Source organism: Xiphophorus maculatus, chromosome 5 (genome assembly GCF_002775205.1).
Source record: "Xiphophorus maculatus strain JP 163 A chromosome 5, X_maculatus-5.0-male, whole genome shotgun sequence".
In the NCBI taxonomy this organism is placed as follows: Eukaryota; Metazoa; Chordata; class Actinopteri; order Cyprinodontiformes; family Poeciliidae; genus Xiphophorus; species Xiphophorus maculatus.
This window is the reverse complement of record NC_036447.1, coordinates 7948753-7964473: the sequence shown is the minus strand read 5'-3', so window position 1 is coordinate 7964473 and position 15721 is coordinate 7948753. Positions and strand designations below refer to the sequence as shown.

General features: G+C 42.8%; 1 protein-coding gene across 1 annotated transcript; it reads right to left on the bottom strand.

Moving 5' to 3' along the window:
• Positions 1 to 584: 584 nt before the first annotated feature.
• On the bottom strand, positions 585 to 3376 carry LOC111608660 (two pore calcium channel protein 2-like). Its single transcript, XM_023334202.1, has 6 exons — positions 3368 to 3376; positions 2812 to 3028; positions 2601 to 2691; positions 1550 to 1663; positions 1215 to 1330; positions 585 to 715 (listed from the first exon to the last, which is right to left on the bottom strand). The coding sequence occupies exons 1-6, from the start codon at positions 3374 to 3376 to the stop codon at positions 585 to 587; spliced, it is 678 nt and encodes a 225-aa protein (XP_023189970.1).
• Between the last annotated feature and the right edge of the window lie 12345 nt (positions 3377 to 15721).

Here is a 15721-nt window from a genome sequence, read left to right as displayed (position 1 = left end):
CCTTCCACTTAGCTTTTCCATAACTAACAAGGCATCAATCTCCCAATTGATTATGTTGTTGTGGCCGCAATGTAAAATTGCTGTATTAAAAATCTTCTATTTATTAGTACTAATATAATAAAACTGAATTGTGATGTTTAATTTGCCACAACCAGTCAAATAAATGCCAAAAAAAATTAGAAATTCTTCAAATGTAGAGTTTGGTGATAATGCCATTTACTGAGATGAACCTGTTGGTATAGAAAATAAATACAACATGCCATTTGCTTTTTCAGTGCAAATAAAAATGCAAGACGTTTGCTCGTTTCATCTGAAAAAAAAGTTACAATGTTCTGTTTTTTTCCCTCAAATATTTCAACACACAAGACATCAATGTAAACATGCTTTTATGCGAAAATACAAATCTGTTTTCATTCTACACATTTTGCTTTTGTATTCAAGTATAAAAATAAAACTCGGGTCATGATGCAATCAAACAGTTGATGCATTGCACTGGTTAAGCGTCGCATTTCAACATGTAAAATGTCTAATGATACAATTTCTCTTTTTTCATATGTATATGCTATGAAGTTGTGCTGAATTGTCTATGCTACTCCAAATGTTGGATTTGCAAAGTTCCCAGCCTGGTCTTCAGGAATGTCGTTCTCAGCAAAATCCTCTGGGTCGAGGTCCGCCTCGAACATCCGCTGCAACAACGCATCCACCGTCCGGTATCCTGCAAGATAATAAAACGATCCACTGGTCAACAAGCTTTTCAGTCTCCTGAAAAAACAAAACAAACATACATAAACGTGGGCACATAGTAAATTAGCGGATAGGATGACATTGTAATCTAGGTACTGTTAAAAGAGCACTATTATTGATTTTCCAGGCACATTGTGTTATAAAATTGCACTATCAATTTTATATTGATAGTGCAATTTTAGCTTCAGTTGTTATGTAAACGACTGAACCTGTTTTCAGCTTCAGTTGTTATGAAAATGCTATATATGTGAAATATTACTTAAGAAATTTAACTTAGATATTCAACGCCTTGAAATTGTGTCTTTGTCTCTTTAAAAACTGCTCTGTCAGAAACTCCCCTTCAAAAATATCAAGGCATTTTTATTCTTCTTCTAACAAACAATGGATGCTGCACAGCTGAAGACCAGCAAACTTTCAAAAGTAGAAAGGATCGAAACTCATTGAAAAGTAATACTGTTTTGTAAACTTACTTTTGGAAGAAACTTTAAATAGTAGCGAAGGCAGGTTTGCTGTGGGTGACTGCCCAGATCCTAAGTCGTTGTCAGTGGTTTCCATGGCGTTGACCAAATTGTCCTCTAGTTTCTCCCTGGTGAAAAGGTAAAGATATAAAAGCACAACTCAGCAGAAACATATCAGTTACTCGGTCACATACAGCTCTCCCATCCTCATCCTCAACACAAGTAATCTGCAAAGAGTGTGCAGAATAAATCACAATCCCATAATCCAGTGATACAGATAAAACCAAAAGCCTCCTTCAGTGTTATGTACAAATCACGCTAGCATACTAAGACCAAGATAACATTACTGTGCCACGGCGAGCTCCAGTTCCTCAATCTTCCTCTCCAGAGATGTTTGCAGATCACCTTTACCCACAGAGTACTCCACAAAGAACGCCTCGAGAACAAACGCCACAAAGATACTGAAAAACAGAGAGTGAAACATGCTTAAAATACAAAGTACTAGGGAGACAAAATAGATACGTAGGGATGTGTTTTAGAGTAAGTTGCATTACAAAAAAAAAGGACAGAAATTACAACACTTAAATTCAGAATAAAGTGAAACATTTAGAGTTTGCTTAATTACCAATAATCTGATAACCAATGAATTTGGGTTTAAAATTATATGGCAGGGTTTTTTTTTTCTTGTACAATTCAGTAAAGTGATGATTTCTGATGCAAGTTTTCCCAATCGGTGGCACTGACTACAATAAATCTCCCTGTATGCTGATGATAAACAGTTTTACTTTGTGTAAATATGGCATTGTTCACCTCTATATGTGCTGCAACAGAAATCCAGAAAGCAATTCGATCTACATCCAGTTAAACTTTATTTGTATCATCTATATTATGGAATTATTCGACCCACTCTGTAAATTTGATTTACTGGAATAATTCAAAACTGTTCAAGTGTTTGAAAATAACATATGAAGATAAACAAAACTACCGTAATATTGTGAGAATTCAAAAGTCGACACTAATTCTTACTTTCACCGACTACTGAGGCATCAAATTTAAAAAACCTTGAATCAAATGTGTTGTAAAACCAGAAATTTGCAATCAAAAGTTTTTAGTTTTATAACAGCACACTTCAAATAGCTAGAATGCTGATTGTAATGTTGAATTGCATTCTAAAAATTAATTAGTAAATTTGACTAATGGGTGAGGTTGTGGAAAACTTGAGTTTTTACATGGTCTCCCTATAATCAACACTTAGCGTTACCCTTTGGTAATAACACCAGATGTTGTTGCCTACATTGACCAACACTAATTTCAGTAACTGTGTTCAGACATGAAAATTATTTGTTTTTGTTGCTGGAGATGATGCGGACGAGTAGGATTGGTAAGAACTGGTCATACTTGATGATGATGATCACAACCATGACGTGGAAGAGGACAAAGAAGATCAGGGCTGATTTATGAGTGACTGTGGCAAATCCGGTGCCGAGCAGTGGGATCGGATTAAGGAAAGAAAATGAATTTAAATATGAAATCTAAATTAAAGATAATTGAAATATGTTCTTGTAAAAAGTGAGGGAAAGCCCTGCAGGCAGCACTTTGTAAAGGATATCGTGCCATTGGTTGACAACAGTGAGCTCCAACAGCAGGATAAAGGAGGAAACCACATTATTGAAATTATTTTTGCAGTAGTTGAGTTGTGCAAACGTGCTGCCTTTCAGTAACGAGTTTCCACAGTATGCCTTCTCAGGATGACTGATGTCTTCGTAGAACTTCACTTTGTTTTTGAACAACTCCATCCCCACCATGGCAAAGATGTAATACACCACCTGAGGAAAAACAAAACAAAAACAGCTTAAAGCCTCATGATCAAAGATGTACAATTTAGCCTAAAATGTCTTTACAAATAACAGATTAGTTTCAAATAGTTAAATCAAGGGTTGCCTAATCATTATAAACTGTTTTAACTTTGGAGAACAAGAGTCTTTATGGTGTTGACCCTTTGCAAGGCGCCATGATGGACGTCGGAAGTGAAGGACGGGAGTTTTACACTGGAGCAGCATTAAAAACGTACAAAAGACGAGATGCTAATAAGTTTTTTTCCATACATGCTAGGCTACATGATGGTACGGCACTGTCTCCATGGTTACTAACGGTTAGACACGTACCTTCTCCATAAAGCAATATTTGATGTCTTTCTAATCATACTTACTTATAAAGTATATCAACGTTAGTCGTTTTACTTTCCCTGCAAATTCGTGATTACACCGACGGCTGACAGTCATGATTATTAACAGCTGCCAGTCGTTATGGTTAACGGCTGCTATCCATCGCCGTAGCATCTTTCCTCATTAAAAGTCAGAAAATAAAATTACATCTTAGGTTTCTATCCTTGTCCGTTTAATGCGGCCAACCGCGCATCATATATTAGCTCATTTTGGCCCAAAATGGAAATGAGTTTGATGCCCTGATATTTGGGATAAAAACGAGTGAATCATGGACTATTTTGAATGTAAACAAGAATAAAGAGTGAGATATTTGGTGGTGGAATGATGTCACACCACCAGCAAAGGAAGACTCTGTGATGTCACTGGCGGTGCAGTCTGTGATGTCATCAACTGCAGAATTGTATGCAACACAATTCTGCATATTTTTCATTGCTTGCAATATCACTGACCAGTTCAGACGTGCGCAAAGCTCTTTAAGGTAGTTTACCAATCGACAACTTTAGTGATTGTATTTAGTAGAATATGTCTCATTATACGCCGAGATACCGCAGTGGAACGATGGGACCCCACGCGAGAAGGGGAGGCCAGCAAAACCCCCAAGGCAGGTTCCCTCCTGCACACCCGAGAATCTTTCACGGGGAAATCCAGGAACTCAGCTACGCCCTGGAAATGGAGAGAGCCGGGAGGGTTGAAGACAACCAGAAACTGGCCGACCTGGAGGCCGAGCTGGAAGAGACGAAATTCCAGTTAAAGAAGCAGAAAGCTCTCAAAGAAACATTGATCAACCAGGCCAAGGAGGCAAAGAGGGAACTTGAGAGACTAGAGAAGTTCAGCGATCCAGCAGTCCTTAACGCTGCGGTTATTGCTTCCAAGGTTCACAACGATGCGAAGTACATGAAGAAGAAGAACTTGCAAGAAGACTTTGAGGAGTTAAAGGTGGCCCACCTCCTCAGCCGGGAAGCGTTTGTAGCTGAAATACAAGCTGAGAGAAAGAAAAGTCTGGCCCTCCAAGAAGAACTGAACCAACTCCAGACTTCATACGAGGAGCTGCGTTCCCAGTATGAAGCAGATGATGCTCTGCTGAGGCAGGAGGCCGAGACACAAAAGTATGATGAAGCCAGGCTCAGTGAAGAACAACGGCTGTTGGAGAACTTGAGAGCTGAAAAGGATGAAATGTATCAAGAAATGTCTCAAAAGATCACATTCCTGCAAGGCAGTGAGAAACTTCTGCAGGAGGAATTAATTCAGCTGAAATGTTCATACAATGAGCTCAATTGTAAATACGAAAGGGATGTTTCTGGATTGAAGCAAGACATGGATAGATATCAGGAGGAAGTGAGACATGCGACAGATGCCAACATAGAAAGAGACAACGAGAATCTGCAGCTCATCAACAAGCTGACAGCTGAAAAGGAGGAGCTCCTCCAAAAATGTCAGGAGAAATCGAGACATACCAGCATCAGGTAGAGCAGGAGAGAAAAGCTCACCTGGAGAAAACCGAGGAGGACAAGAAGCTTCTAGACAATATGAGAGCTGAGAAGGAGGAGCTCCTCCACAAAATGTCAAGAGAAATCTCAATTCGGCAAAAGAGGGAGAAGCAAATGCTGCATGAACTGGACCAGATTCACAGTCTCTACGAGGAGCTAAAATGTAGATATGAAAGAGACATTATGGACATACAGCAGCAGGTTGAGACATACGAACAGAAGGTAAAGCAGGAGGAAGCTGCTCTTTCAAAGAAAGAAAAGAAAGAAAAGCTTATCCAAGAGAGAAAACATTCTGCGCTGAAACAAGAAGTCGAAAAAACTTCAGCAGCAGGTAGAGCATGAGAGAAAAGCTCACCTGAAGAAAACAGAGGAGAACAAGAAGCTTCTAGACAATATGAGAGCTGAGAAGGAGGAGCTCCTCCTGAAAATGTCAGGAGAAATCACTATTCTTCAAAAGAGAGAGAAGCAGCTGCTGAACGAACTGGATCAGTTTCACATTTCGCATGAGGAGCTAAAACGCAGATTTGAAAGAGACCATATGGATTTACAGAAGGAGGTTGAGACATGCCAGCATCAGGTAGAGCAGGAGAGAAAAGCTCACCTGGAGGAAACAGAGGAGGACATGAAGCTTCTAGACAATATGAGAGCTGAGAAGGAGGAGCTCCTCCACAAAATGTCAGGAGAAATCTCAATTCGGCAAAAGAGGGAGAAGCAAATGCTGCATGAACTGGACCAGATTCACACTCTCTACGAGGAGCTAAAATGTAGATATGAAAGAGACATTATGGACATACAGCAGCAGGTTGAGACATACGAACAGAAGATTTACAAAAACGATTTACAAAGAGAAAGAGACGACCTACTGCTGGCCGACAGTCTCAGAGCCGAGGAAGAAGGTTTCCAACAACAACCCATCACGGTTTCCCAAGAGAAGGAAGAAGATGATTCACAGAACCAAGTTAAAGTCCTAAATCAAGAGGTTTCTTCAGAGGAGGATCTCGCAGGAGAACCTTTACCAGGTTCTTCCACTGACCCAGAATCCTCAGAAGAGACCGAGGTTGCTGGTGAAACCATCCTGGAGGATTTGGACGATCCAGATGGTAAAAGGAAAAAATCTAAACTTTCCTTTTGGAAGAAGTACAAAACTTTCTGCGATGTAAGAAGCCAAATCAGAAACAAACGAGTAAAGACAATCAAGATCATTTCTAAAGTTATTGATTTTGATTGATTTAGAGAAGGAGAAAGACGTGCAGGAGACGAACCAAGGACTGGAATCAAACGCATGGAGGATGTAGCCTCTGTGAACGGGGCGCCATGCCACGCTCCGTCAAGACCAAATTTAAAAGTTTTCCCCCCATTGACAAACTAGAAAATAGATCCCTTCCCAACCCAATTGGAAAAAACGTGGGCAGCACGGTGGTGCAGCGGTTAGCGCTGCGTCTTCACAGACACCATCTGTGTGGAGTTTGCATGTTCTCCCCGTGTTTGCGTGGGTTTTCTCCGGGTGCTCCGGTTTCCCCCCACATCTCCTAAAACATGTCGGTCAGGTCAGTTGGTCACTGCAAATTGCCCCCAAAGATTTGAAGAAACCCCAAACACGTGTGCAGCTTTATTGTTAAACTTGTCAAATTAATTGAATTAGCCGTACGTTAGCCCTTTTCCCTTCGCTGCTTTAGCGCCGCAACAACACTGGGCTCAATTTTTATAGCAACGTATTGATTTAAGAGTTAAAATGTCTTCTTTTAATAGTAATAATTTCTGTTTATTTTCACTGTATTTGTGCTTTTATGGTTTGTCCTTTAGTTTACCGTTTCTACTCACTTTTTATATTAAATTGCACTGAATTGTAGCTCATTAAACTGTTTAAACCTGTATTTTAAAGAAGACTAGCAAAAGGATCATGCAGTGGCTGTTTTAGTGAGACTGTGGCTCAGGGGGTAGAGTGGTCGCCTTGTGACCAGAAGGTTGTAAGTTCGATTCCAGCTTCCTCAGCCACATGTTGAGCTGCCCCGGGGCGGGGCACTTAGCGGCAAGTTGCCCTCCAACCTGCATGTCGGTGTGAATGTGACTGTAGTGTGAAGCGCTTTGAGTGGTCAACATGACTAGCAAGGCACGACACAAGTTCAGTCCATTCACCTGTTTTTCTTTGATAAATCCTGTTTTTCTTTTTATACCAAACATAAAAAAGCTGATTTAACAGGTTTGGATTCTTCAGGTTCCAGGATGTTAAATGAAGATTAGAGTTTAATCTGTACATAGTAATAGATGATAATTGTAATCATAATTTAATACTCTGGACCCTGAAGAAGCCCAAACTTGTTTTATCTGGTTTGTTTGTTATAAGAAAAAACAGGTTTTATCAAAAATAAAAGTTACTGTGGGATCTTTCAGTTAGTCTTTATTTAGAAATACAGATTCAAGATAATATTAGAAACTTAACAAAAAAGTGCAATTTAACATGAAAAAGTGTAGAAAAGGTAAAAAGAAGAACAATCCATGAAAGTATGAAAACAGAAAACTTAATCAGAAATCATTTCCACTACAGGAAGAAATCGATTCTTAGATGAATATTTTGTAATAAATATGAAGCTTTTGTGTTGTTGAGCTTATGTTCTGTCTGCTTGTATAAAAGAGAAGGAAAAGGGGCTAAGAAATGAATAATTCCGTCATTTTTTTAACCAGATTTACAGTAAAACTGTAAATTATGTTTTGTTTAGGACGTTACTTCTAGGTTTGTTTGTCAACCTGGTTTAATTCCCAGTCCTGGGGAATCTGCTGCATGTCATTTCCTTCTCTCTCCTCCCAATTTCCTGTTCAGCCTGTTAAATAACGGCCTAAAAAACTTTATTAGAGCCTAAAAATCTTTTTTTTTAAACTACAAAGATACATTTCACCTCACAACTGGACCCAAGGTCAGAATTTGCTTCCCACCACATTGAGTTTGTTTCCTCATCTTAAAAACAACTTTCTTCCTCTCTCTCTCATTTTCTCTCTGTCTTACATAATTAATAGGTTACTTCATATTTACACACACACACACACACACACACACACGCACACACACCCACACACACACACACGCACACACACACACACACACACACCCACACACACACACACACACACACACACACACACACACACACACACACGTCCCCTCCATGGGCTGCCACCTTATCGTGGTGGGGGGGTTTGAGTGTCCCAGTGATCCTAGGAGTCTTGCTGTCGGGGCTTCATGCCTCTGGTAGGGCCACCCAATGCAGACAGGTCCAAGGTGAGGAACCAGACCAAGTGCAGCCCAAAGATCCCTTATGATGAAAACGACCATTGGAAACAGTGGTTCTGCTCGCCCGTACATGAGGTCCCACCCTGGAGCCAGACCTGGGGGTGGGGCACGTTGGGGAGCCCCTGGTGGCCGGGCTTTAACCCACAGAGCCCGGCCGGGCTCAGCCCGAAAAGAGCCGATGGGTTCCGGCTAGAAGTAGTCGGACTCGGGGCGTGCTGTGGTGGCGCAGGGGGTTAGCACGCACCACGTTTGGAGGCCTTAGTCCTCGAAACGGACGTCGCGGGTTCGATGACCTTTGCCCCCTCTCCTCCCCCTCCTTCCTGTCTGCCTACTGTCAGAAAAATACGAGCCACTAGCGCCGCAAAAACTCTTCGGGTTGGATGTTTTCCACCCTGGAGTTGCCCTTGTGAGAGGCGCTGGGCAGGAGTGGGCTGACTTGTTGCCTCCCGCCTTGGTGCGTTGGGGTGAACAAGAGGACAGCCTCTCCCTCTACCTACGGGTTTGGGTCGGGTTCTGACTGTTTACCCAGCCTTTTTAAGTCCTTGGAGGGGGTACTGGAGAGTGCCCCTCCTGGGAACTGCCTTGTTATCCTGGAGGGGTTTTCTCCGCAGGGTCTCTGGGCTCCCTTAGAGAAAGGGTGAGAAGCCCAGAAATCCAGGAGTCATTGATGTTTATACATATATCCAGGGTTTCCCCCAGCGCATCTGCTGGTGTCGGCCAGCGGGTGACCCGTCAGTTATTCAGTTGGCGAAACCTGAAAAAAGCAAATAAACCGGCGACCCGCCAGAACCGCACACTGTAAGAAGCTCAGGCGGGATCTTAGAACTACGGGAGGTTCAAACTCCACTCATTCATGTTTAGCTTACAGAAAAACGCCAACCCGTGAAATAAACAAAAGCAAACTGACCAATCAGATTTAGGCTTTGTGCCCACCTCACCCCCACAGACTCTACACAGCTGTGTGTACAATATCTTTGGACACAAAATATATTTTCTTCTCCACAGTTTTGTTAATAGTAAAGAGGGTTAGATAATAAAACAAGAACTATTCTTTTCTTTTTTTATTCAAAGGAAAATCTCAAGGTACTCAGTTCGTCCAGCCCTGCAGCTGCAGCACCAATCCAGGCTCTCAGTCACTGGTGGGCAATTTATCATCACACAGAAAATCTCCAAAAGGGAATCAAACTTAAAACTCTGAACCAAGAACTTCTGATCACAATATAGCAATTAACCATATCTGCCATGGTAAATTATTACTGATAACTACTGTGAGTAGTCCCTAACATTAATATGATCAGGCAGCATGTAATCATATATACATATATGTATTATTGTTATAGAGGCTGAGCCAAGAACATTTAGACTTAGACTTAGACTGACTTTATTGTCATTTTGCATGCACAGGGTGTATACAGAACGAAATTTCGTTGCATACGGCTCAGGACAGTGTGTTGAGCTTCCAATGTTGTGAGGTTACTCCAGAATAGGTGTAGGGTGAAGGAGATGGCGTCCTCAGTGGAGCGGTTTCGGCGGTAGGCAAACTGGAACGGGTCGAATGTGGGGGGGAGTCTCTGGAGACTTTTACCAGCCTTTCAAAGCACTTCATCATGATGGGAGTCAGTGCCACAGGCCGGTAATCGTTGAAAGAGGTGACTTGAGGTTTCTTTGGCACCGGAATGATGGAGGCAGTTTTGAGACAGGCTGGCACTGTGGCTTGGTCCAGTGAGGTGTTAAAAACGTCTGTTAGGACACCAGCCAGCTGACCTGCGCATTCCCTGAACACCCACCCAGGTATGTTGTCGGGGCCTGGGCCTCCGTGGGTTGACTCTTTTCAGAGTCTTCAACACATCGGCTGTGTCCAGGCAGAGTGCCTCCTCTTCCTGGTGGGAACAGTTTTCTTTGCCGGAGTACTGTTCAGTGCCTCGAACCTCCCAAAGAAGTTATTGAGTCCATTTAGAAGTCAGCATCAACTTCACCCACTGGGGGGAGGATGGATTGTAATCTGTGATCGCCTTTATGCCTTGCCACATACTTCTGGTGTTGCTGGTGTCGTGGAAGAACTCCTGTATTTTTCGACTGTGGGTTCGCTTTGCTAACCTGATAGCACGGTTCAAGTTAGCTCTCGCTGTCCTCAGTGCCTCCTTGTCGCCAGACTTGCAGGCTGAGTTCCGTGCTTTTAGCATTTCACGTACCTCCTTAGTCATCCAGGGTTTTTGGTTGGCCCGGGTGATAATGTTCTTAGTGATGCTGACGTCCTCTGTGCACTTGTTGATGTAGGCTGACACAGTCATGGCGTACTCATCGATGTTGATCTGGTCATTGTAAGTTGCTGCTGCCTTGAACATCTCCCAGTCAGAGCACCCAAAACAGTCCTGAAGTGCCTCCATGGCCCCCTCAGTCTACACCCTCACCTGCCTCACTGTAGGTTTTGTCCTGATCAGCAGGGGCTTGTATGCAGGAATTAGCATAACAGATAGGTGATCTGAAGAGCCTTTATGTCTGTATCAATAGTAGCCCTTCGTGTTACTCTGGACCCGTGAAGTAGCTCCCAGTCTGAAAAAGGTCGGTGACCCCTGTTTTAGACATTTCAAACCCAGAAATTGTCAAGGTTTTTTTTGCTGTTGGTTTTGGGGTTTTTTAAAGAATTTTTTTTAGGTTAATCTGAAAATTTCAGAGTTTTTCTAACTTGTTCTAGACTTTGAACTCAGAAATGTTAAAGTTTTTTCTACAAAAGTTTTGAGATTAAGTTAATATATTTTTTTTTAGCTTTTTAATGGAAATTTACTCCTTTTTTGTTCTGATACACTCTTGTATATACTACGGCTTATTTCTGATAGACAGAGTCTGCCAGGAATGCTAAAGCTAGTTAGCATGGCAGATAACAGTTTTTCCTGAAACTGTAAGTTGTTCCTCCTCCATTAATACACTAAGCAGTGTACAGGAGCTTGATTGACAGCACTTTGACCCTCCTTCTGGTTCTGATTGGCTGTTTTTGACCAGCTCATGCCCACTTTGTGACCATTTCTTCAGATGGCAATAGCAGCACTGGAAGGAGCTGAAGCAGATCGATTTTTTCACTCTTCATCTGTTTCACTCTAAACTATCCTCTTCATGAGATTGCTTTGGGAAAATAGAGTGTCTTCAGTCAGAGGCTTCTTCAAATTTGCTGCAATGCAGACCGCTACAAGAAATCTTTCCTGCAAAAGTCATCACTGTCTACAATAACTCTTTCTGTTTTATGTTTTATTCTGTCTCTTCGTGAACCAAACATCTGTTGTGAATTTTTTTTTGTTAGAGAACTGTAAGTTGTGCATAAAAGACTGAAACACTGAACAGTTCAAAATGCGCATGCAAAGGTTCAGAGAAGGTCACATTAAGTTCACCTGTCAAAGTTTCTAGCTCAATTTGATCAATTAGACCTCTACAAACATGCTAGATCAGGGTCTCAAACTGAATTTACCCGGGGGCCGCTGAGGTAGAGTCTGGGTGAGGCTAGGCCGCATTCACACACACGGTCTCCTCAGCCGAACCTTTCTGATCGCCTATTACCATATTAGGCCGTAGTCAGGCGCTGTAACAGCCGTAATTGTGTAGTGTCTCTTTAAGATACTCTAGTATTGCTAATGATGTCAGAAGTATGCGCCACAGCTTCTCTGTAGAGAGCGTGGGAGAAACGTGCTAGACGGACATGTTAGCTCCCTAACTTTTTAGTAATGTTACGGGTTGTTTGGACGCTGCTCAATTTTCATGTCTGATAATATAGCAGCCGTTCAACCGGGCTTTGTAAGGTTGGTGAAGAGCGTATTTATTAAAGGACAACACTGGGGAATTCCCAGTACCAGTGTGGTTGTGAGTTTTTGACCGTCCTGACGAATCTGCCCGCCTCCTCTCCCTCCCCTTAAACACAACCAAGCGTTACAGCGCCTAACCTTAATTACGTTACACTGATCAGCAACTTCCGGGTCTAGACTGGATGCTGAAGCACGTGAAGCGGAAATTGCGCATGTACCGCATGCAAATAATGACAAATAGAAAATGCAAATAGGCCCGGCCGATGTCCCGCCCCCGAGAGCAATATACTCCACCATGATTGGTAAGTTCGTTCAGCTCCGCGCACAACACTGAAAAGTGCCAATTATATCAAACTCGCGGGCTGCACTAACATTAAACTTTCATATTAAGGCGGGGCCACAAACTATCGTCCCGAGGGCCGCAGTGGTCCGCGGGCCGCGAGTTTGAGACCCCTGTGCTAGATGAATGCAAAAATAACCTTATAAATTTTGAGGAAATGTGGAGCGAGAAAAATTAACAAAGTCCAAACCTTGTTAAAGAGAAAGAACAAAACACAGCTTTATTTCACATCTGCGCAGATGGAGAACTCCGAAGAGATCTGACTAGACAAAGGAATCACCTCTCTACTGCTAAGGAAAATGATTATTTAATGCTAAAATACACTTAATCTTACGACATCTGTAAAGGGATAGCCAACACTTTATTTGGAACAGTTTTCTGTGGAGCATGGGGGAGCTCACAATAGCAGATATTCAAACAAAGCAGGGCCCTTTTCCTCCCCCGCGGACACAGAGCAATAAAATTTACAGTCCGAAAGGGGTCAGAGACTTCTTGGCGCCAGGGATCTTCCGTATCAGGCAGAGATGACCACGGGGTAGTCCGCCCTCTGCTTAGATAAAAAACAGGCACCTTTGCTATAAATCAGGAAGTCCCAACTTTCTTTGGGGGCCTGAGGGAGTTCTAATTGGACGAAGAGCAGAACGCCTTTTTTGCATATATTAAATAGGGAAACACCCTTTTGGTTTATAGTTTCAGGTCATCACCGGAGAGGAAGAGTTTTTTTTCATCTTTTCTCCACGTGGGCGCCTTTGTCTGTCTTATGTGTTTTGTGTTGTCTGTTTCATGTTGTCTGTATAAAATGTATATCTCTGTACCTCTGCAGCTCTGTTAACGGATTCATGCGGTGCTTAGTATGAATTAAACTATGTGATCTGTGACGTCATTGTGCCTGCCGTTTCCTTGCCAGCTGTGACGAGATCCGCTCGACCCGGCTAACAGGAGGAAAAGGAGAGCCATGCTTTTCCAAAATTTAAGCTAACATAATAACTTTTCTCCTTAACACTACATATACTGTATACCGTCCTTCTCCCACAGACACAGTGTCATCACCAACATTCCCAAGGAGCTAATCAGATTAATACACACACAGAGAAAAATGCAACTTTCAGTTAAAAATGGGTTTCAGACAGAATATTCTGTGCCTAATAATAATCGCTGAGTCGTCGGTCTGGTCTGTCACTCCGCAAGGTATGACAACTATTTACTTATCGCCTGTTGCTAAGCTTCTGACACACTGAGGCAAACTGTGAAGGCTAAAAAGAGAAACAATGACTCTGTAAGACTGAGTGAGACATAATAAACTGATTAAACATTGTAAGATTAATATTAAATGAACTTCTAATAAAAGTAAACACACTGTAAATAATTATTTTATGTTGAAACCACCCCGAGTTAGGAACCCTCGGCCGCGTGAGCCAAAGCCGCCACGTGGGTTTGGACGTCCTTGATGGTGGTGGAAACCTCTACCTCTGCTTCTGTCTCGCTTTTTCTGAGGGCATTCTCGAGCCCAATGTCCAATCTGGCCACAGTTGAAACATGGATCTTGTGAGGGACCTCCATATTGATCAACTGCAGGTGGGCGGTGGCTGGAGTTCTGAGCAGTGATGTGTTGAATCAGGGTGAGCTGAGCATCTTCCATGCGCTTTTCTTTGCGGTCTTTGTTCTTCTTCAGGCGATCGTTGCAGAGTTTCTCATTGTGTTGGGCATGAAGCAGAAGTTCTTTAATTCTTGGTGTGATGTCCCATCCAATGTAGGACATTTTGATTCCATCTCTGATGTCAAGCCTCAGTCTTTCCAGGAACTTTTGACAGAGAAGCAGTTCAAAGGGACCAGCCGGATCATTTCCCATCCAGTCATTTTTGGGGACTTCTAGACCAGAGTGAGCTGAGAAAATGTCAAACAGGCGTCTGTAAAAGTCATTTGAACCTTCAATTGGACCTTGGGTGCAGGCTGAGATGACATTGTAGCTGGGGCGGATTGGAAACTGCTCTATGAAGGCTTCGCCTATTTTTCGTAGAGCCTTGTTGTAGTCAGCATTGAGTGGATTGTCGGTTCCGTCAGGGTTATCCATTCCTCTTAGACGGAGATCTTGTGAGAAGACTGGACCAAGTTTGGAGACCACAGTCGGACCATAAACATGGAGCAAAACAGTCTTAAGTTCATAGGTCGTTGGTCTCATGGTTTTGCTGAGATACTCTAGGGCTTCAGCGATGGCTCTGCCTCCTTTCTCAATAGGGGGAAGGTGCTGTTTGGCTACAGCAATGAGGTCATCTGGTCCCCAAGCTCTGCAGAGAAGGTCAGGGCCTTTGAGGCCAGGGACTTCAACCATGGGATAGGTTTCAACCTTCTGTCCTCGGTACCGGCTTCCAGAGGTGCCAGGTGATGGTGGGGTCAGGGGTTGGTCTTTGGAGCGAAGGTGACGACCATGTTCAGTTGTAGGGGGTCGTGGAGGCGGGCCTTTCAAGCCTCGTGAGGGAACTCTGTCCTGGTCCTGTTGTTGCTCAAGGTCAACAGGACGGGGTTTCTGCTCAGTCTTTGATTGGTGGAGGATAGCCAGAGGCAGGGAGTCGTCCGAGGGATCCCAGAATGGATTCTTCGGTCCTGGACCATCAGTCTTTGGATGGTACGGTGGTGGAGTTCCAAGGACTTGGAGCGCTGGGTAGAGTGGAGCCACAGATGGGTTTGCTGAAGGGTCAGTTGGTGCCGTTAGACTGAAGCCAGGTACAGCCAGTGATGTACATGCGTGAGAAGAAACACATTTTGTTTTATTAGATTTTTCCTGTTCTATTTTAGTCTCATATTTTTCATTCCCCTTGTATGCAAATTTCTGAACCATCTGTAGTTTACTCTGGTGTTTTTGATCCCTGCAAAAGGCTTCTCTTTTCCAGAGATTGAACGCTTCTTCGTGTGATTGTAGTGCATGCAGGTGTGTCTTTGAAATCTTTGTGTGTTGCATCAGTTTGGCACGTTGTGCTAAGAGTTTCTGCTCTAAGTCTCTGATATGGTCTACTCTAAGCTGCCATTCTTAGGAAAACCAAACTCTGTGTGCCACTGTGGAACATGTTGACAACAAACTCTGCCATGAATTATAACCATATGATCTATTTCTGGGCCACATGGAACGTATTCTTCAGTATTTTGACCTTTATTAAAAGTTCCTCCCATTTTCCCTTTTTTTAAAAAATTTATTTATTTATTTTTATTTATTTATTTTATTATTTATCCTCTGATTTTTCTAAACCAGTAAAACCTTTATATACAGTATATATACACAAACACACTCCTTCTGTCCTGCACGCTTTCACTTCCTTCAGGTGCGACGACCGGGAGAGGTCTGTGGAAACTCAACCGCTCCCTGCTGGAGGACCAGGTTCTGGTCAGCCAGTACCG

Bases quoted from the DNA above. Each gene is read 5' to 3' on its own strand.
- LOC111608660 (XM_023334202.1), bottom strand. The intron at 1,331-1,549 runs GTAATGTTATCT...CCTTTTCACCAG, and splicing joins CTGGAGCTCGCCGTGGCACA to GGAGAAACTAGAGGACAATT. The intron at 716-1,214 runs GTAAGTTTACAA...ATTATCTTGCAG, and splicing joins ATTTAAAGTTTCTTCCAAAA to GATACCGGACGGTGGATGCG.